The following is a 21,245-nucleotide window of genomic DNA, read 5'->3' on the forward strand; positions in this document are numbered from 1 at the left end:
CCACGACTGAAGGAGAGACTTCCATTGCTTCAGGCTCAACTGCAAAGCCTCATACTTCTAGTTCGGAGAGTGTTACTCAAATCCATACTACAGAGTATGTGTCTCCAAATATCAGGCATTCTACACACTTTTCAACAGAAGCATCTGATGTCTCAAAGTCAACATATTCACCTTCCAAGTCAACAACTGAAGAAGGGACTTCAGTTGCTTCAAGCTCACCTCAAACAGCTCATGCAACCAGTTCGGAGAGTGTTACCCAAATCCATACTACAGAGAATGTGTCTCCAACTATTAGCTATTCTACAGAAATTTCAACAGAAGAAACTCAAGTCTCAAAATCAGCACATTCACCTTCCATGTCCACGACTGAAGGAGAGACTTCCATTGCTTCAGGCTCAACTGCAAGGCCTCATACTTCCAGTTCGGAGAGTGTTACCCAAATCCATACTACAGAGCAGGTGTCTCCAAATATCAGGCATTCTACACACTTTTCAACAGAATCATCTGATGTCTCAAAGTCAACTTATTCACCGTCCATGTCAACAACTGAAGAAGGGACTTCAATTGCTTCAAGCTCACCTCAAACAGCTCATGCAACCAGTTCGGAGAGTATTACCCAAAACCATACTACAGAACAGGTGTCTCCAGATATCAGCCATTCTACACACTTTTCAACAGAAGAAACTCAAGTCTCAAAATCAGCACATTCACCATCCATGTCCACCACTGAAGGAGAGACTTCCATTGCTTCAAGCTCAACTGTAATGCCTCATACGTCCAGTTCGGAGAGTGTTTCTGAACTCCATACTACAGAACAGGTATCTCCAGATATCAGCCATTTCACACACTTTTCAACAGAAGAAACTCAAGTCTCAAAATCAGCACATTCACCATCCATGTCCACAACTGAAGGAGAGACTTCCATTGTTTCAAGCTCAACTGTAAGGCCTCATACAACCAGTTCGGAGAGTGTTACCGAAATCCATACTACAGAGAATGTGTCTCCAACTATTAGCCATTCTACACACTTTTCAACAGAATCATCTGATGTCTCAAAATCAGCACATTCAACTTCCATGTCCACGACTAAAGGAGAGACTTCCATTGCTTCAGGCTCAACTGCAAAGCCCCATACTGCTAGTTCGGAGAGTCTTACCCAAACCCATACTACAGAGATGTCTCAAACTATCAGCCATTCTACACACTTTGTAACAGAAGAAAGTCACATCTCAAAATCAGCACTTTCACCTTCCATGTCAACGACTGAAGGAGAGACTTCCATTGCTTCAGGCTCAACTGCAAAGCCTCATACTTCCAGTTCGGAGAGTGTTACCCAAATCCATACTACAGAGCATGTGTCTCCAAATATCAGGCATTCTACACACTTTTCAACAGAATCATCTGATGTCTCAAAATCAGCACATTCACCTTCCATGTCCACGACTGAAGGAGAGAGTTCCATTGCTTCAAGCTCAACTGTAAGGCCTCATACAACCAGTTCGGAGAGTGTTACCGAAATCCATTCTACAGAGACTGTGTCTCCAACTATCAGCCATTCTTCACAGTTTGTAACAGAAGAAACTCACATCTCAAAATCAGCACATTCACCATCCATGTCCACCACTGAAGGAGAGACTTCCATTGCTTCAAGCTCAACTGTAAGGCCTCATACAACCAGTTCGGAGAGTGTTACCGAAATCCATACTACAGAGAATGTGTCTCCAACTATTAGCCATTCTACACACTTTTCAACAGAAGAAACTCAAGTCTCAAAATCAGCACATTCACCATCCATGTCCACGACTGAAGGAGAGACTTCCATTGCTTCAGGCTCAACTGCAAAGCCTCATACTTCTAGTTCGGAGAGTGTTACTCAAATCCATACTACAGAGCAGGTGTCTCCAAATATCAGGCATTCTACACACTTGTCAACAGAAGCATCTGATGTCTCAAAGTCAACAAATTCACCTTCCAAGTCAACCACTGAGGGCCAGATTTCAGTTGCTTCAAGCTCACCTCACACATCTCGTGCAACCAGTTCGGAGAGTATTACCCAAATCTATACTACAGAGCAGGTGTCTCCAAATATCAGACATTCTACACACTTTTCAACAGAAGCATCTGATGTCTCAAAATCAACATATTCACCTTCTACGACAACAACTGAAGAAGAGACTTCAATCGCTTCAAGCTTAACTATAAGGCCTCATGCAACCAGTTCGGAGAGAGTTACTCAAATAAAAACTACGGAGTATGTTTCTCAAGTGTCATCACATCCTTTACATAGTACCGTTATCCATTTCACAGAAGGATCTTCATCAATAAAACCGTCAGAACCTTTTTTTACAACAAGAACTCAGCCTTCCTCATTCCGAACAGAAACTCCATCTTTTTCTAGACTGACTGCATTTCCCTCTGTTACTCATTCATCACATCTTGTCAGCACTACAGAATCCAGAGTCTCACATCGCCCCACCCAAAACACACCAGAGGCGTCATCCCGCCCTGTAACCCAGTCTAGTTCCACACATGCAGCCCCTACCAGGACAAGTACAGCATTTGCCAATACAACAACACAACGATGCGATGAAGCTGACTGCAACTGCAATGGGGCTCCTTGTGCACTCAACGAGACATCTGGAAAATGTCAGTGTAACTGTTTTAAATTCACCATAGGAGAAAACTGCTTAAGTGGCGAGAATTACACTTCAGCTATTATTGGTAAGATTTTTGTTCTTTCAAATTTTATTTGGTAGGGAGCCTTATGTATAATCTTAATTGAAACTTGATTATTCCGAATAGTAATATTAACAGTAATTTGTATATCTATATTCACATAATATCAATTTCATAAAGGGATGTAATGTAGTAATAAATTGCTAGAAATTTTTATAATAAGCATGTGTTCCGAAAAGTTAGTATTTTTGGCAAACTACAGGAAACCTTTCCAAACGAGATGTTAATGTCCAAAATTTCTTTATGTCTGTTTCACAGATAAAAAGGATGTACCAACCAGAAAAGTGAACATCTCTCTAAGAATAATAAAGGAATTTGAAAAGGAATTGGAAAATATATCTTCATTGCTGTACAAGCACTTTTATGATATTATACATCCTCAGGTATGACTCACAAAGAGAAAGCTCAGCTTCCCAATTAATTACACAACCTTTGGCTCTTCAGGGAAAAGGTCAGCTGCTTTGTAACTTACTGTATGTGTCCACTCTTTCACCTTATCTCTACTTGAGGCCCACATTGACAGATGGCATTGATTTCTCATCCTCGTAGGCAATTTACCTGCACTTCAGTCCTTTTGTGTTTCAAAAATACATTTATTTCCCTTATTCCATGAAGCCTACTATCACTGTTGAGTCATGAAACACAGTCAGATGGCCAAGGCAGAAGGACAGTGTAATGAAATGAAGCATGTGTAGTAGCACTTCAAGTCTCAGTTGTCCTCTCCTTAGCACCATGAAACCAAGAAGTAGAGAGTGCTTTATCAATACCCATATTTTAATCATGTAATTTTCTAATTTATATAATATTCTGCATTCTTCTTGAATTTTCATGAGTATTAAAGCAACAGATGTCCCCTAAAAACTTTCTTTGCAGCCTAAAACAGAGATGCTCAAAGTCTGCACTAATTATGCGTATGGTGTTTTACGATATCCATGACCCACAGAACAGAAACGTCATTCGAGAAGTTAGTGAACCTGCCAGCACTACATGTGAATGAGAAACACGTATCATCTTGCAAGCACATGCACATGAATGATGTCAAGGATGTAAGCTGCATCCAGCTGCAAGACACCACAGTAATTAATGTTTTATTAACTGCAGAAAAACAGCATGCACTTTGTGGATAAACTTTTAACTTGTATTACTTTTTCTTTTGTAGTTAGAGGCGATGTGTAAACATGCTGATAAAAACTATTTCAAAGAAGTTAATATCACTGGTTTCAGGTAAGCAAATTCTGTAAAAATTTGTTGCTCATAATTTTGGATTTAGGATTAGATTTCTGGTGTAATTAACAAAAATAACACCTCCCGAAGAAATCTTATATTTATTATTAACATCAGAACTCATGTTGCACGTTGATAACATAATTTGATCCAAAAACTATTACAACTTTAATATCAATGTGGGTTTTAAGGATTAAATGTTTTATTGTTATGTACAGTAAAAATACATTGAAAAACTTTATCTTCTTTCTCTTTTCAGGAATGGGAGCATTATTGTAGAAAGTGTTGCACAATATATCTATCCCAACAACGCAACTCAGATTGCCTTCCTTAATAAAGGGCTGGAAAACACTTTGGAAACAATTTTCAAGAACACTACCAATTACCAGAACATTAATAATGCACTTCATGCAAACACAACACTGTACAAACTTGACCTGCAACCAACAAGTATAAAAAGTAAGTATAAGTTTAAAATTCTACTATACATAATTTCACAGATATTGAATGCATGCTTTATTTAAAAAATATATATATGATTTTAACAATATTTTAATTGGGGGGAGCACTCATTTGTAACTATAACACAACAGAAACTGGCATGAAATCTAGCCTGATGAGTCTCTAGGCTCAAGCATGGATTTTACTAGCATATACTCATCATGTACCAAAAAGAACTGGATTAATCAGAACTGATACTGAACTTATTACAGCAATCCTGACAGCGAGTCATTGTCTGCTATTCTTTTTTTTCTTTTCCCTCTAGATATCAGTGATCTGAAGCCCTATGTAAAAAACTGTTCCCTAAATTACATTGGATACACAGTAGAAGTTGTTGGTGAAAGTTTGCAGTGTGTGGGAACGTGTGCCACAAATACAGATTACTGTAATGGGCACGGGGCATGCTCTAACCTAAAAAATGGACCATCCTGCAGGTAAAAACATATGTCATATTCTGCAAAGTGACCTACTTGATATCTGTAGATCTGCAGGTCACAACAAGCTAGACTTTACAAATGAATTAAACCAGTTTCATCATGGAACATTCAAATTAGCACTTAAATGATCATGTATATCACTATTTCTAATGTCACGCCCATGTAACTCTTTAGAAGGCTGATTTTAAGCATGAATGTACATTTGCATATAATTTGATATCTTTGTTCAATGAGCTGATGTTTGACTGCAGATTTTCAAAAGAGAGATGGTTCTTCTGAGACCACAGCAGTGATTGAGCAAAAGCACAAGCAATGAGGAACTTAAACCCATATTCTCTTCTCCTGATGGGTCCACTGTTTGTATGACTGGCCACTCTCAGCTTTGCTCACCATTTTTGTCTGGGTCCCGCACAGTTGCTTCGCGTCCGACTTCGTCCAGTACTCCGGCGAGCGGTGCCAGCTCTTCGAGAGGAGCGCGGGGTTCTACGCTGTCCTCTTCGGGGTGCTGGGAGCCGCCCTGCTCCTTCTCATCATCCTCATCATCGCAGTCATCGTGCTGAGGAAGAAACAGAACTCAGGATCGTGGTGAGCTGACCTGTCCCAACCGCAGCCTCCCAGAAACCAATAAGGGTCCACATGGGAAAACCAGGGCAGCACGGTGGAACAGTGGTCAGCACTGCTTCATCACAGCACTGGGGCCCTGGGTTCGGCTCCAGACCTGGGCTGCTATCTGCATGTGTTCTCCCTGTATTTGCGTGGGTGGTCTTCAGGTGCTCTGGTTTCCTCCCACAGTCCATAGATGTGCTGGTACTGTAGGTTAACTGGCTTCTAGGGAAACTGGCCATGGTGTTAGTGAGCGCATGTCTGAGTGTGACTATCGTCCGAACCAGGGTGTAGCCCTCCTTGCGCTCATTGCTTGCTGGGATAGGGTCTGGCTACCCTATCTTTCGCGACCCTGTATTGCATAAATCATCTGGAAAATGGACGGGTGGCAAAACCATCTGATTTGAGGAACTTTGGACAAGATGTAGTAGGAACAGTATGAAATCAGGAAAGACCTGAATCAGTCTCAATAGACAGTCTCATGTATAGGACATAAATTACAATCGAATAAAGGAGAAACAGCAAAGTGACTAGTGTTACACTGATGATAGTGACTGTTTACTGTATTCAACGATACTAATATAAAAATATACAAACACAAAGAATACAAATAGAGCAATAATAGATCAGATCGAGAAATCTTTTGTTTTCCAATTTCAGGACTAGCAACCAACAATCAAGAAAGTGGTTTTCACTGGATGAGGAATACTTTAATTTTTCTCACACAGGTAGGTTGTGACACGTTAACATTTCTGCCCTTTGGTTTTACCTGTAACTTGCGTATTTGCATGAACAATTTCGGGAAAGTGACATAACCACAAACAAGGACGTTTTGTTTTTGAAAAGGAGCCACTCGTGCCTCTTACTCCTCGGGATAAACTCTCAGAGAGTGGGTGCAGTCTACTTCCTGTCCCCCCCCACCCACCCACCCTGTCGTCCCAATGTCATTCGATTATTCAGCTATAGAAGTGCTGCCACTTACAGTATCTCTAATGTGCTCATCTGCTACACAAACATTGTGTTAATCTCAGAGGTAACAGTGGCGAGGTAGTTAGTGTTCCTGCATCAGAGCTCCAGGATCCTGGATTTGTTTCCAGCCTCTGGCATTTTCCCAATTTACCCCCAGAACGCACCAGATCACACCAGTTCTCCCACCTCCCAAAGACACATGGGGCTGCTGTGCTTGGCTACTGTATAGGGCTCATCCCTGGGGCTCCTCACAAGGAAGGAAACTGAACACCTCAGCTCATTACCCCGTCCTGTTAAGAGTGACCCTGGTGCCACTCTGCTTCTGCCTCTGGAGTCGAGCATTTGTTGCTGGAATTCATTAATACTAAAATTAATTTTCAGATCTTAGTGGCAGGAGCTCAAGTCCTGAAGGATTAATGGGGAGAACAGGAGCATACAACCTTGAAGACAACCTCACTTACGCCAACGAATTCACTCCAGGGGTTTTCCGGCCTCGGCTGGAAAACGTTGACACTTCACTACAAGTATGTATCCTGTCCTCTAACAGAGCTCTAGCAAAAATATTTAAATCCGTACTGTAAAAATAAAGACCAGCTGTGCATCAGGTGCTATTAATTTCTCTATGCTCATGGACACTCCTGTAATTAACCAATGAATACACCATCATTGCTCATTGCTTTAAATGCATCTCATCTGTCTGTATTTTACTCATGATCTGATTTACCTGTTTGATAAACACATTCTGATTTACAAACACAATAGTAACTTTGTTATTTCATGATCACGTCATCCACAAAAATTAATCTGCAAATATAACATTTTCTGGCTGAAAATAAAATTCTCTATCCCAACTATGGTGTATATTGCACAATGAGTCTTAGTATATTTTGTTTTGCACTGTCAGATCTAAGCCCCCATTTCCTTAAGACACATGCAGATAGTTATTTACCAAGTGCCACACAATACAAAGGGTGTTTGCTCTGATATTGCAAACAACTTTGATTCAATATTACACTCCTACACAAACATTACAAATACATGCACGTGTGAAAAAAAATGAAAAGATGCATTCATAAGCAGCTTCAAAACCTCATAAATGAAGGGATTTAATTCGTTTTTATACTGCAGCCATAAGAGCATCTATACCACTGCTAAATTATGCATTTAAATTCACAGATTAACGCAGTAGAAAAGTGTGATTACACTTTCATGTGCTTTTCTTATTTAGACAAAGGAAATTTAAGAATAGAATGTGTTTGTTGAAGATGATTTTCGTTGAATTAATTAAAATCCAATACGTTTCAAATGCATTTATCTTTAATATTCATTAAAGACACCTACAGTGGCACTTACTTTAAGCATATCTAAAATGTTTTTTCCAGGTAAAGACAAAACGACCAGAAATATTGATGCCAACCAGTGACCAGGACACCAGTAACAACTGAGCTCAGTCCCCTGTGTGCCAGCTTGCAAATGTATTTATTTCTGCAAAAGGATTTGTTTTAGTTTTTTTATGTAATTATCAGTCTGTTTTACGTCTGACATGTAACCATTACAATAATTTAATATAATCAACTGTCACTTTTTCCTCATCGGGCATGTTAATACTTTCTCAGTTCTCTCAACATATGGTGAAGGTAGTTTGCTGGTGGCTTTGACCTCTTCATTCAGGAATCTTTCATGGAATGAGGTTAAGACCAGTTAAGCACGTACTGTATGAGACTGGTAACCCAGTGCTTGGCAGTTGGAAGAGGGTTTGCCCTGCACGGCATCTTAATGGTCCTTCTATGCACAGTTAAGAGCTCAGATAAGAGAAGAAATCACATCCACACGTTACAATGTCACAAATACCACAGATGGCAGGGCTGGATTTGGAATTGAATACTTAAAGGCAAAACAGAAATTGTAATCGATCAGGCTGAACTGACATAGACCTGGAATCACAAGAAATGAACAAAAGGAACTTAAATCAGTAATAATCATATAACTTGGAGAACTGACACTGGAAGGTTAAGTAATACAAAACCTTATTGGTACACGAAAACCTTCCTAAAGATGCTAGTTAGTTCACAAATCAAATATGATAGTGTACAAATAAATTGGTAACTTGTTGTTGGGTTTGGTTTAACATTTTTTAGCACTGTCCTCAGAATAAACAGAGGTTTAGCAAACCTTTATATTGCCTCTGGAACAATAACACTTGTAACAGTTGTGGATTAATCAGAATTAAATGAGACCTTGTTATTTTCTTTGGGTTTACTTATACAGTAACTGCAGTAATACTGCCCCTTCCCTACACTCTTCCATGAAACCTTGACAATACATCCTGTTATTTATGGAGTCACAAACTAATTAATATCCTTCATTTTTGTTTTTGTCACTCAAATTACGTATTTTCTCCATTAAGGAACTGATATATTAAACATGTATTAGTCAGCACTGTTGTTTGTTAGTTAAATGGAAGACACATAAAACATAACTCAGATTTTTGCAAACTCTGCTTTTTCCTCTAATGATCTACTATACCTTGGGATTATTGCAGCACTCTCCATCATGTGGAACTTATTAATAATGAGTAAATTTCACTTTTGCTTTGCAAACAGCCTGTTTGAAAAGTAAATATTAGTAAACAAGGTTAGAAGTGAGATTTGCACATTGAGATAAATTATACTGTTTGATCTAATGAATAAACATATTCATAATCTTAAAACAAACTTAGGAAGGAGAAACACTTTCAATGTAATTAAAGAGACATTCTAAAATATACCTTTTTAGCTTTGGTTTGGGATTCTCAAAGCCAAATAGCTGTGTAACTAGACAGGCTATAATGATATTTTGTAATTTGTAATATCATTAATAAACTGTTTACTGTTATTTGACCCCGACTTGCATTTTGTTGTTCTGATGAGTGAAAACATGTGATCATGCTGAAACTTCTTGACACACTGCACACTACAAGCACAAAGCAAGTCATCAATTATTTCAGAATATGACTCGGAATATTCATCCAGCCGCACAGAAACAAACAAAACAATAAACTGAAGACCAATACGTTTTTGTTCAACCTCTTATATGGAAGGAGACCCACTTCATCCGTTATTGAAGTGCCCACCCAGCACATAACAGTTCAGCTAGAAAAGTGACAAGTTACTTTACTATTTGAATTAAAAGAAATTTAGAGCGTCCTGATGGTGTACGATTAGAGCTGAGTGTATCCGAGACACCAAGGTTAGCACCTCTATTCTGAAAGATGGTCTTTCGTAAAGCACGTTTGGAAGTGCAAAGTACAGTAGTTCATGCTTAGGAACGTGACATTTTAAACATGAAGTGACCTTGTATTTATATGAATCAAACCACCTCACCTCCGAGAAATTATTGTTTTCAACCACGTTTTGTGTCGCACAACAAGCACACCTACTGTAGCACTACAGTTTACTGCCTCTACACTTGTAACGTGTAACATTTTTCAACATTCTTCATCAATTTATAGATTTTGCCTTTCGCTTACAACGACGAATATAAAAAATGAATAAAATGTGCGTTTACCTTACCTTGGTAGGTTAATGTACACACTGTCAGGCTAAATTGCGCGTCAGGTAAGCGACGCCAGGTAAGGGGTTCAAGTCTTCCACAGTGATATTGGTGGGAGGCAGTTAGGTTTGAAATTTGTGAAGACAAAAAAAACGCAAACGGAAATTCAGCTGTCAATAGCTTATCGTAAAGAAAATAAAGTAAAAACGTCAACTGTGACTTGAATAGTTAAAAATTGTACATTTAAATTGGACAAAACACGCGAGAAAACAATTTTCACCCCCCTCCAATATCCCAACAGTTGGGACAGACCTGTGTCCAACTGTCCAGTTTCGACCGTTGTAAAGTACCCGATAATATTGTTAATTGTTTGCAATTTTAAAGATGGTGATACCATACAAAATAAGAAGGTTCGATGCTTCCTTTAGGGCTCCTCGACTCAACTTTGTTTAATAAGACATTTACCGTATCTGCATGTATGCTTTTAATTATGTTATTGGAAGTTGGGTTTCTTCCTGCTTGCACACATTATTATACCCGTATAACTAAGAAGTTTTTTAAAAAAAAAAACTCTTAATACGTTCGTCTCGAAATGTAGTCATGCAACACGTTAATTTTAGCTATTAGTCCGTGGTAAGTAGGTAACTCCACTGTGCATACAAACTGACCCGGGCATCCATGGTGTTTTGACTCAAGCCTCGCACGGGTAATGAACTGTATTCTTTAAAATCATAGTATTAATATCGGCTGACCAATGTCTGCCGTCTTCAGTGTTGTAAATTGGAAATGGAAAAATTTGAGATGTATCCTACAATGCAAGAAGATCTTGATAAAATAGATGTGATAAAAAAAAATAAGGTACGAAATGCACTGCAATAAGTATTGAAGTGGACAGACCTACAGTAACAAATTAAACGCATTTCCCCACAGCTGATGAGAGTATTCCGAGCCGGTGTAACCCCGGTTTCCAGAGGTGAATCACCGCCACAGGCTGTAAGCTTTTCCATGGGTGTAATCCCCCCTCTCTGCCACCAGAGGTCATGCTATAACCGATATTTAATTACAGTGCTGCAGTCGTCCCTGGAAAGTGTTAGAAGGATGAGCAGGTGGTCCCTTTTGTTTTCTGTCTTTAGGAGCTTCCAAAAAGGTGACCCCCATAACATTGAGTTAATTGGTAACTTCTAATCATAATATTAGAGGAACGCTACCGTTAGTTAAATGCTTTCCACTTGCCCCTTTTAATACTAAGCAATCAAAAGACAGAGCACGTCGATAACAGGATTAATATTAACTTCGGCACGGAGACTACATGTTCTGTACTACAGGACGTTGTGGGGTTGATTGTTTTGGGTAGTTTTTGGACATCATATGAGTGACATTCGAGAGGCTAAATGGACGTCAGTTCTGTATTATTATAAGGCCTACTGTATTGGTGGCAAAGTTGGTGTATGTGCTTGACTTCGGGTTTGAAAACTGGAATATGTACTAATTTAAAAGTACATCCATTCGTCCATCCATTTTCTAACCGCCTTTTCCAATAGTGTCGTGGGGTAGTCGAAGCCTATCGCTAAGAGTACATCTTTGGTTGAATTTAAGGAAATCTCCCATTTCTCAAGCCAACGGTCAGCCTCGATATCTTCCGACTACTCATTTACTCATATAGAAGGTATATGGTTTTATATAGAAAATTGAAGAAGGCATTTTTAAAAGCTCCCCAAATTTTAATTTGCGTTGCTTATTCATCGTGATTTGCCTTAAGTTGTTTAGTGCTGTATGACCGTGAACCGCAAAAGTCAAGTAATGATGTTATTGATAATGCAGTACGGAGGTTTAAAAGGAAGCAGGACAAAGCGCAGTGCAATTAATACGTGCATTTCCGATTGTTGTCACTAGAGGGCGGTGTTGGTTCTACATCAAAAACCTGTGCAATTGAAGTGTTTAATATATTTTTTCAGTGCCACTGCGGTGTTACAAAGACTGTAGCTAACAACATCTGTAGCGATGATATATCCCAGATAACTTTTCTCTCCTCTGTCAAAAAGAAGAAGAACCTTGGTGTAACTTTAAGGTAGGGATTGGAATGGCCTTTGTGTTGTGTTTATTTGTGTGTAATGTAAATGTGGAAACCAGATACATCACGCTCCAGTGAGATAACACATTATTTTAGCCCCCATTCTATATTGAAAGCTTGCAGGGTCACCAAGGCTGAGGAAACATAAAGTCAGTGTCATTCCACCCACGCAAGGTCTGTCTGGACATGGACATGAAAGGGATGTTCCTCTGCAGGAGGTCTATGTTAAAAAAACACACAGAGACAGTGGAGCATCACTAAATCGTGTACCGGCTTCAAGGGTTGTGTCAAAAGCTGAATATGCTGGACTGAAGAGCCTAGCTTTTTTCACATGAGAGGTATTGCAGTATACCCATGTGGGAGGATTACTGAAAATATTGTTCCACTGGAAATATTATTATATCCAGGCTCACACCTGGTCAGTACCTGGAGTGGAGACCTCCTGGGAAAAACTAAGGTCGCTGCTGGAAGAGGTGTTAGTAGGGCCAGCAGGGGGCCCTCACCCTGCGGTCTGTGTGGGTCCTAATGCCCCAGTATAGTGACGGGGACACTATACTGTAAAAAAGTTGCCATCCTTTGGATGAGACGTAAAACCGAAGTCCTGACTCTCCGTGATCATTAAAAATCCCAGGGTGTTACTCGAAAAGAGTAGGGGTGTAACCCCGGCGTCCTGGCCAAATTTCCCATTGGCCCTTACCAATCATGGCCTCCTAATAATCTCCATCTCTGAACTGGCTTCATCACTCTGCTCTCCTCACTGATAGCGGCTGTGTGGTGAACAGATGGGCGCACTATACAGTAGCTGCCGTCAGATGCCACCTTTATATCAAATGGACACTTTAATTGGCGCTGTCCTTTCCTGTTCCCTTTGCAGCGTAAAGCTGATCGAACAATTGAGAAATCGAGCCTCAAACAACAGTTCAGGACGTGGCGACACCAAGCGAGAGCAGGTGAAAAATAGAGCAGCCGATGGCAGGAGAGAGAGAGTGAATGGGGAACAAAGACATTTCTAAAGAGGGCACAGTGGTGAGCCATGCAGAGCTGGGGGCCTGCAGTGCTGTCTGGTGGAGTTTGTATGTTCTCCACGTTTGTGTGGTTTTCCTTCCCAGAGTCTCTAGCTCCGGTTTCTTCCCAGAGTCCAAAGGCATACTGGTGGGTTAACTGGCTTGTGGGAAAATCGGCCCTGGTGTGAGTGTGTCTGTGTCTGTGTGTGCCCTGTAAAGAACTGGAGAGTCTGCCTTGTACCTGTTGTACCTGTTGCTTTGCTGGGATAGACACCAGCTCCCCCATGACCCTGAACTGGAAGAAGCCGTTAGATAACAGATGAATGGATTTTGAAAGAACTGTGCGTCTGCAGCAGAAGACTGTTTAAAAGCAGAAGAGGACAAATGTTTTATATAAAACAAAGGCGACTCTCACAGTCTCCTATCCCCTGCACTGATTTCTGCTTGTTACTGTATGTTTGTCTTTTGTAGCTTGCTGTTTGTAATGGAAATTAGCAATAGCCTGCCAAGCTGTAAAAAGGGTTTATTTTAATGGATATACAATAAATAACACAGACAACTGCACTGGGAGTCTTGGCATCACTCGTTCACAATAATAACTTAACAAATGTGAATTCGAGAGGGACATTTGAGTGGTTATTCTGCCTTCAAAATGTTGCTCACACAAACCTGTGTTTGGTAATGAACCTGTAACTCAACCCCAAGGTTTTACACCATGGTGATAAACTCTGTAATCTAATGAAAATCCACCACAAAGCCAGTCCAGCCTTGTGAAACGATACTAGACCGAATTCCTGTTTGGTGGGAATATCCAGCTGTATTGGAAGAGATTTCGATGGAGTAAAAGAATGCTATAACTTCCAAAATGGGAGGGTTGGGTAGCTGGTGATGATCCCTTTGTTTTGTGTCCAGGTTCTTTGAGCAGGCCTTCATATTATAACCATCTCTCTAATCCCATCCTTATTCTAACCCAAAAGGCCTCTTTAAAAAGAAGTTGACGAGAACAACTATAGGCTTGGCCTTGATGTGTAGCTGACATCTACACTGACATCTTCTTTACAACACAGTGAAAAACTGAAATGAAAATTTCTAATGAGCCTGGGTGAGCCTGGCTGATTTAGGCTTGGTGGCCTGACTCACATTCTGATTCTTTGCATTAGTTGACACGGGAGCATTAGAATGCATTTTTAAAGAGAAACCCACGTGAGCATACCTTGGGGGAGAATGCCTGATTACACCTGTCACTGTGATGACTGTCTCACCACGTTCTCTCTGGTACCGAAAGGTGATTCATGGATCTGTGGGTTCTTAGCAGGGAATATTGGACATAATGCAATCTGGAGCACTACTGTAGAAGCCTCAGGTAACTCTGAGCCTAAAATGGAAAAAAAAAACAAAGGTACTGATTCTCTTCACACCAGTATTATAATGAGTTCCACCAACATTATGCGATGAGACAGAGATCGCTTGAGCCGAAACCAACTGAGACCAACGGAATGGCAAAATCCATCTGGAGTATGTTAGACCACGATTAGCGATTCATGAGAAACAGACACTAAGATCGCTGAAACATGAAGGAAGTACGGTTAGTCAAAGTCACAGGTGACAGATAGCTGCTTTTCTGTAGACAGGATATGCTGGAGTCAGCTGGGTGTGACAGATTACTCCACTGCTGCCTTGACAACCCCACAGAGAACTACGCCTCCTCATTGTGCCCTCTGTTAAAGAGATAATGGTGCTGAAACACATTACTTTAATCATAAAAATAATGAATTCTCAATCTTATATTCAGGTGAGCTTGTTAGCAAAATCACGGGAGTGAAGGTTACCCACCCCCACCCCCGGAACAAAAGATAAAGCAAACTGTTTTCAAATCATAACATTTCATGTTTGCCAAGAAGAATATTTGTGGTTTTTACACCGAGTTTACAGAAAACATTTGGGAAGAATAGCAATAGCCAAGTGCAATTGTCCTCAGCTGTCCTAAATCATAATCATTCCTGATGATCATTTCCTCAATTTAAGAAAAGTATAAATACTATACGTCAGCCCCTTATCTCCTTCAGCCCATCTCCTCCTCTGCAGTCAGCCCTGTGTTCAATTCTCCCTCTGCATGGGGGTCCCATTCTCCTCGTCCTACAGGCGGGAGGTTGGCCCTCAGCCAGGAGCGGGTGAAACCCAATTGGCTCTGACAAAAACACTCCAGTTTCTACATTCAAATTCCAGCACATCTAATTTCGGGTGGGGGGGGGGGGTGTTTCCTCATGACCCTTTGATTAAAGAACAGTAAAGGGGTGGCAGTTAGAGTTAATCCAGACTGTCAGTCCTCCCAATAGCAGACTCAGAGACACACGAACGATTCAGGCAAGGCAGACAGGAGGGCACGTGGCCTCCGTAAGATAAGATAAGATCACTTTACTGGCCATATACAATTTCTTGTATTAGGAATTTGTCTTTTTGCATACCCCAACTTGCTCTCCAAGAGACACACCGACATAGAGAGAAGCTTGGTGTCAGAGCGTTGGGTCAGCCATTTTTATATGGCGCCCCTGGAGCAGTTGGGGTTATGGGTCTTGCTCAGGCGCCCAATGGAGTAGGATTCCTCTGCCTGCCATGGGATACGAACCAGCAACCTTCCAGCCACAGGTGCAGATCCATAGCCACAGAGCCACCGCAATGCCTATGGGGCCTGTGCTTTTGTATCAAGGCTTTGAGGATTGACTTGCTTAGGTCAGGATCCGGCTGACATGCTGTTGAAACCTACTCACTGCTGGAAAGAGCTGTCAAGCCCAAACAACTGTATTTATGCTGTAAAAGTTCGGCACTAAGTTAATTTAGGCACTGCTTAATTTGATGGTGTCATCTTAGCATCACCTGGATCTCTGGAGAAGAGTAAGACGCCAGAATTGTGGAGAGCAACCCTGCCCTACAGAACCGCAGGCGGGATTGTGATAACTACAGGCACCAACCATGTCACCACACCGATTTGCAAAGCGCTCCCGTTAGTAAAGTCTGTTTGGGCTGACATTGTTCAGAGCCAGCCGAGAATGAAAATACACTGGGTTGATGTGTTCATCTGGTAGATCCCTGGTCAAGAGAAATAACTCCAGGAAAAGATGGATTTGCTCTGGGAATGCCAGGAGGGGGAGAACATCCGAGGAAAACAAGCCCACATGGCTTGAGCAGTAACCTCTAAGTGTTCCCCCTGAGCCTTGAGTGAATGATTGCTATTACAGAGAAGAATGGTAGCACATTGATTGAAGACCCCCATGTGCCCCCACCTACACTTGATACAGACCTGTATCCTCCAGAGCTCCCCAGGCTGAAGGCTGGAATCCACCTCATCTTGAGATCGTCTTGGGGAGAGCTGCTTTCTCCATTAGCATAGCTACAGCCATGTCCGGTACCATGATTTCTCCGGCTTTCACCAAGATCCTGTGGACGACGTGTGATGCACAGTTTTTGATGTTTTTTCCAAAAGCTTACGCACATGCAGATCTGCTGTGGTTCGGCAGGAAGTGTAGTTTTTCTTGCTGTTCCACGAAGACAAACACGATGCGGTTTACAAGCGAAAAGAACTTAGATCCACATTACAAAGAGGAGAAAGTAGCGGTCAAAATGATTTCTCACCCTACCATTAGTTGCCTGTTTTAAAAAGATATAACATAAGAAGGAACTATCTCAGTCTGCTGTGTGGTCGGACATCTTGGGAGGCAGTAGACTGAGGATGCAGCCCACTGGATTTCGGTTTAAAGGGGAACTGCAATGCTATTTTTCCATTTGGGGGTTATAACGAATCAGCAATGATGAGTGCACGATGAAACTATACCGAGCACATGGTAACCTGTACAACCCCCAATTTACATCACAACAGAAACAAAGTTTAAACATACACATAGTGCCATATTGCCCTCATCATCTACAGTTCAGAACGAGGCAACAAAACTTCCAATGATGCAAAAACAACCCTATTACATTGCGAACATGCTTTAGACCATTGAGTGAATTTTGCTACTATATTAATAGTAAATATTTTCATGGAACAGACACAAGGCAACATATTTTAGATAGTATTGCAAAAAATGAGCAACCTGCCAACTAAATCAAATACACTCACAATAATTAATGTTGTTGGGGGACCATGTTTCTCACTTGCTTCCAGGGACTAGTGAGCAGGAAGGGCCACTTCATGTCACAATTAATGTGACCTCTCGCTCTTGCTGTGGCGAGACCAGGGGTTTGCAACAACATGGCAACTCTACAATACCACAGTACAAAGTTCACGATTTTACACTTAATTAGAAATTCATAAAATTTTGCGATACCACCTATTGATGTATTTTGTTACTGAGATTTAATAACGGCTCTGAGGAATTGGGAATGCTCTTCCCCTTTAACACACCACTTCCATCAATCCATCTTGCATTGCATCTTTGTATAAAAAGCCCCGTATATGCAGAACACAATATAAACAGTACATCAATCGCTCACACATGCACTATAAATTTGAAAAACATAAAAACACTAAAATACAAGATTTGGTATGTTGAATAAAATAGTGAGGGTTGCTCCAGAGTAGGTGTGAGCTGAGATACAGCCTGTGGGTGCAGATTTGGAAAAGACAGACCAGATAGACCAGCAGAGCTTGACACTTCTATTACCTTAAATACCCTTAAAATAATTAAGGATTTGCTGGAACTGACTTGCCTTGACCTGACCTGCACACTAACATCACTGCAGGCACAGCCTGACAAGAAGAACTGCAGGAAGGTAATGATACCGCTGTTATACAGGGCATTTTGAATTTAAAGTAATATGTACAGTAGCTGTTTGCAGTGATAATCACACATAAACACATACACTGCATACCTCCAGTGAGATACTTGGGCTTGTCTCTAGGAAATAAATGGATCAGGCTGGAGTGGAATTTGAGAAAGGCTGACATGGAGCATAGCATTTAAAGTTGTTTACAGCTTACACCTACTCTGTTTTCATAACAGGCACAGGTGAAAACCTTGACTCACACAGATACATGGCAGAGAAAGGCAACAGAAACACGATTGCCTGCAGTGACCGAGAGGAATATTCATTGAAAACACTCATTTGTCTGAATGGAGGCTGTTACTTAAAAGTAAAGTCCCTTCTCCCCTCCAAATTTCAAAACAACAACTGTGAACACATCGGTTTCTAATTGATGACAATCAAGTGAGCCATGCTCAATATCCTGTGAAACCCAGAAGCTTAGTGTTTTTAGCACAAATGACTGAGGGCTCAAAATATAGTTTGAGTGTAATTAATCCTGTTTACCACCATACCCCAGATGGGTACAGTAAGATATGATCACTGATACTATATTCTGTATAATGCTGGCCTAATGTGCACTTCTGCTCATTATGTATCAACTCCAGGACCCACTAGAGAGCACCTCACAGACCACTGGTAGATCGAAGCCCACTGGTTGAGAATCACAGATCTATTGTATGAAACAGCTCATCTGTTTAAAGGGGCTGTCTGCTGCCCACTGTGCCCACAATGAGCAGGTGTTCACTACAGCAATTTTAAAGCATGTTGCTAATTAAAAGTAGTCAATTTACACAAGTTTCTGTTTCAAAGTATTCTTTCATTTCATTGAAGGCCTGTTGTACTGTCATGCTGTGTAATAATATACAGTTTAGAAACTGTAATGTCTTTCAGTTTAAGTGCTGTGGGCGAATTGCCTTGAGCTGGGTGCCCTGTTCGGTTGGCAGATTATAATTTAGTGACAAGGCTGCCCACACTGGGAAAGGCGCAGATTAATGTGGCAGTAAAACTGGAAATAAACTAATAACCCTTTTATGCTTGTCTGAGAGCATGATTGAGCCTGAACAGACCAGGTACCCCACTATCACTGTATTAATAGTACTAAAGATAATCATAATGACTGCAGTAAATCTCACTCCTGTCCCACAGAACAAACTCAACTGAAAATTACTGTTTGCCTTTACAAGTGAGAAATCCAGACAGGGGCGCATTTCTTAACTGTTAAATGAAGCAATTCTGCTTCTTTTTCTCCTTTGTAATATAACACCAGCCTAGCTCACAGAGCTCTTGAACAGGTTTACTGTGTTGAATCTGCATATCTTACTATGCAGGTTTTTCGCCTAAAAAGTCCCATAACAAATACATGTGTTTTCCTTTATACTGTACCTAGTGTATGATACATACAAAATTAGTCCTTCTGTCCATTGCTGGTCTTGTTTCTCATGAAGTAATGGAAGGTACTGTGCAGAGTAATGGCAGAGCAATTGTGTCCCTGCTCCTGTACTAAAAGCCCTGTGCTATCACTCCATGCTGTTGTTGAGGCTGCAGCTTGCTGGAAGGGTTAATTTCCTGGGAGGTGACCTAGATTGCACAGGTGATGTTTGCTCTCATCAGACAGCTGGTTCAGAATCAATGTTTACAAGCTGTAAAGGTTTGTGGCCAAGGCTGATGGAAAAACAAGGGTCCCTATAGAATAAAAAAAACAGGCTTGGCCATGGGTTTGTCAAACACAGTAATCAGTAAAAACAGGAACACCAAGTCTCAGTGTCTGCTAATCTCCTGCACTGCCCAGGCCTTGTTATTGACTTTAACCCAGCTCCCCCAATCCCTTCTGTACTGATAAGGAGAAAAGCTGTTGTTTATTTCATGGAGGTAGTGTGTCAACATGTCAGTTAACTGTCACATGCTGAGGATCTAAACAGGGTTCTCCTGAATACGTCATGCATTACACTGTTGCAAAGCAACTGCTGAGGAAGTAAACTCACCCACAATAGATGGTGTTGGATGGTGACTGAAGCAAGAAGACAGACAACCCTATATTCTCTAGGGGGTCACGGTCTCACGTGAAGAACTCGTATTTAACCAAATCTTCAACTGCTGAATCAGGAGTGAACAGGATTACTTCCTTTGTTGCCACCTCATTGTAATTTGAGACGACACGAAAAGTAAATCTCTTTGGAAAACAAAATATTGCCTGAAAACAGCCTAGAACCAAGTATCTCTAATTAGAAATGACCTTTTTGTCTATATTAGGATAATTTGGTTTGCTTCATGCAATTGTATGTTTTATTTTCAGGCCAGGTGCCTACTGCCACACTAAAGACAACACGTTTGCAGGTGATTTTGTTATAGGATAGAACAGCTTTTGGAAGCACCAGTGACCACAAGTCATACTTGAAACTGTGTGTGTCTCATACCTGAGAGGGCTGGGCACTCCTGTTTTGGTGCCATCAGAACAGAGGCTTCCTCAGGAGGTAGTTCATGCCTGCTTCACCTGCAGGGAGAGAACCAGAAACATTTGCGGGTTTTTCTGTGCTGGGGAGTCCACCTGGACCTAACAGAGCAGAGACAGAAAGAGACACTGCCAAGCGCTGTGAAATCAAGTGGATTAAACACACCTCGCCGAAGCAAGAGATTTCAGAAAAAAAAATCTCAATCGAGTTTTGTGCTCATCGTATTCAGTAATATAGCTGTAAAATGCCATAGTGGTTGGCTCTACAATGACAGAGGATTGCAGACTAAGTCTTTCGTCGGTCATAAACCCTGCTGCATACTTTCCTTTAAGGATTTCAGATATCAGATTTCGGACACGATGAAATAATTAACAGGCCTATAATCTTTAATAAATAACGGTTTATATTAAAATGCCTTAATTTCTTTGTAGAGATTACAGGTTTTGATAGGGAATTAGTACAACAGGTTGTGATTTTCTTAAGGTTTCATCCAGCTAAGCGAGAGAGATTCCTAATGTTAAGGCAGGTGACATATTTAACTGATGGTCAGTAGTGTAATCATTCTTCTATTATCCCATAGTAGGCAATCTTCTGTCCTTCATTGAAGCTCTTCAACTTCACATAAATTTGTTTTTAAATTGTTGGACTGCCCACTTTCATGTAACTGCACTTACTACTCGAGGCCCAATGTGACAAGTGATTTTTAAAGTGTGAGAAACTGATGTTCCTTCAGTGGAAAAATCCACAGTTCTATTGCAGAAATGCGCTCTCTGAGTTTTTAAGAAAATATAACGCACTAAGTGGATCACACAATTGGCATAATGTGGTAGTCGTGCAAGTGGGACAATCCACATGGGACAAAAAAAAGACACCCAGTAAATCGATTTAAAAAACAAATAGTGATTTTTTTGCACGT

The 21,245-nt window shown here is 40.8% G+C and overlaps 1 protein-coding gene across 1 annotated transcript; it reads left to right on the forward strand.

Moving 5' to 3' along the window:
* Positions 1-245: 245 nt before the first annotated feature.
* On the forward strand, positions 246-9,344 carry LOC148642039 (uncharacterized). The gene is made up of 9 exons (XM_088616997.1): positions 246-2,721; positions 2,995-3,119; positions 3,896-3,960; positions 4,220-4,419; positions 4,727-4,895; positions 5,313-5,483; positions 6,162-6,229; positions 6,852-6,994; positions 7,853-9,344. Exons 1-9 carry the CDS (start codon positions 357-359, stop codon positions 7,913-7,915), a joined length of 3,369 nt encoding a protein of 1,122 aa, XP_088473123.1. The 5' UTR covers positions 246-356; the 3' UTR covers positions 7,916-9,344.
* Positions 9,345-21,245: the final 11,901 nt, after the last annotated feature.

Source organism: Lepisosteus platostomus, chromosome 23 (genome assembly GCF_059453375.1).
Source record: "Lepisosteus platostomus isolate fLepPlt1 chromosome 23, fLepPlt1.hap1, whole genome shotgun sequence".
NCBI classification, from domain to species: Eukaryota; Metazoa; Chordata; class Actinopteri; order Semionotiformes; family Lepisosteidae; genus Lepisosteus; species Lepisosteus platostomus.

Bases quoted from the DNA above. Each gene is read 5' to 3' on its own strand.
- LOC148642039 (XM_088616997.1), top strand. From the start codon at position 357: ATGTCCACGACTGAAGGAGAGACTTCCATTGCTTCAGGCTCAACTGCA. The intron at 3,120-3,895 runs GTATGACTCACA...TTTCTTTTGTAG, and splicing joins ATGATATTATACATCCTCAG to TTAGAGGCGATGTGTAAACA. The intron at 6,995-7,852 runs GTATGTATCCTG...TGTTTTTTCCAG, and splicing joins ACGTTGACACTTCACTACAA to GTAAAGACAAAACGACCAGA.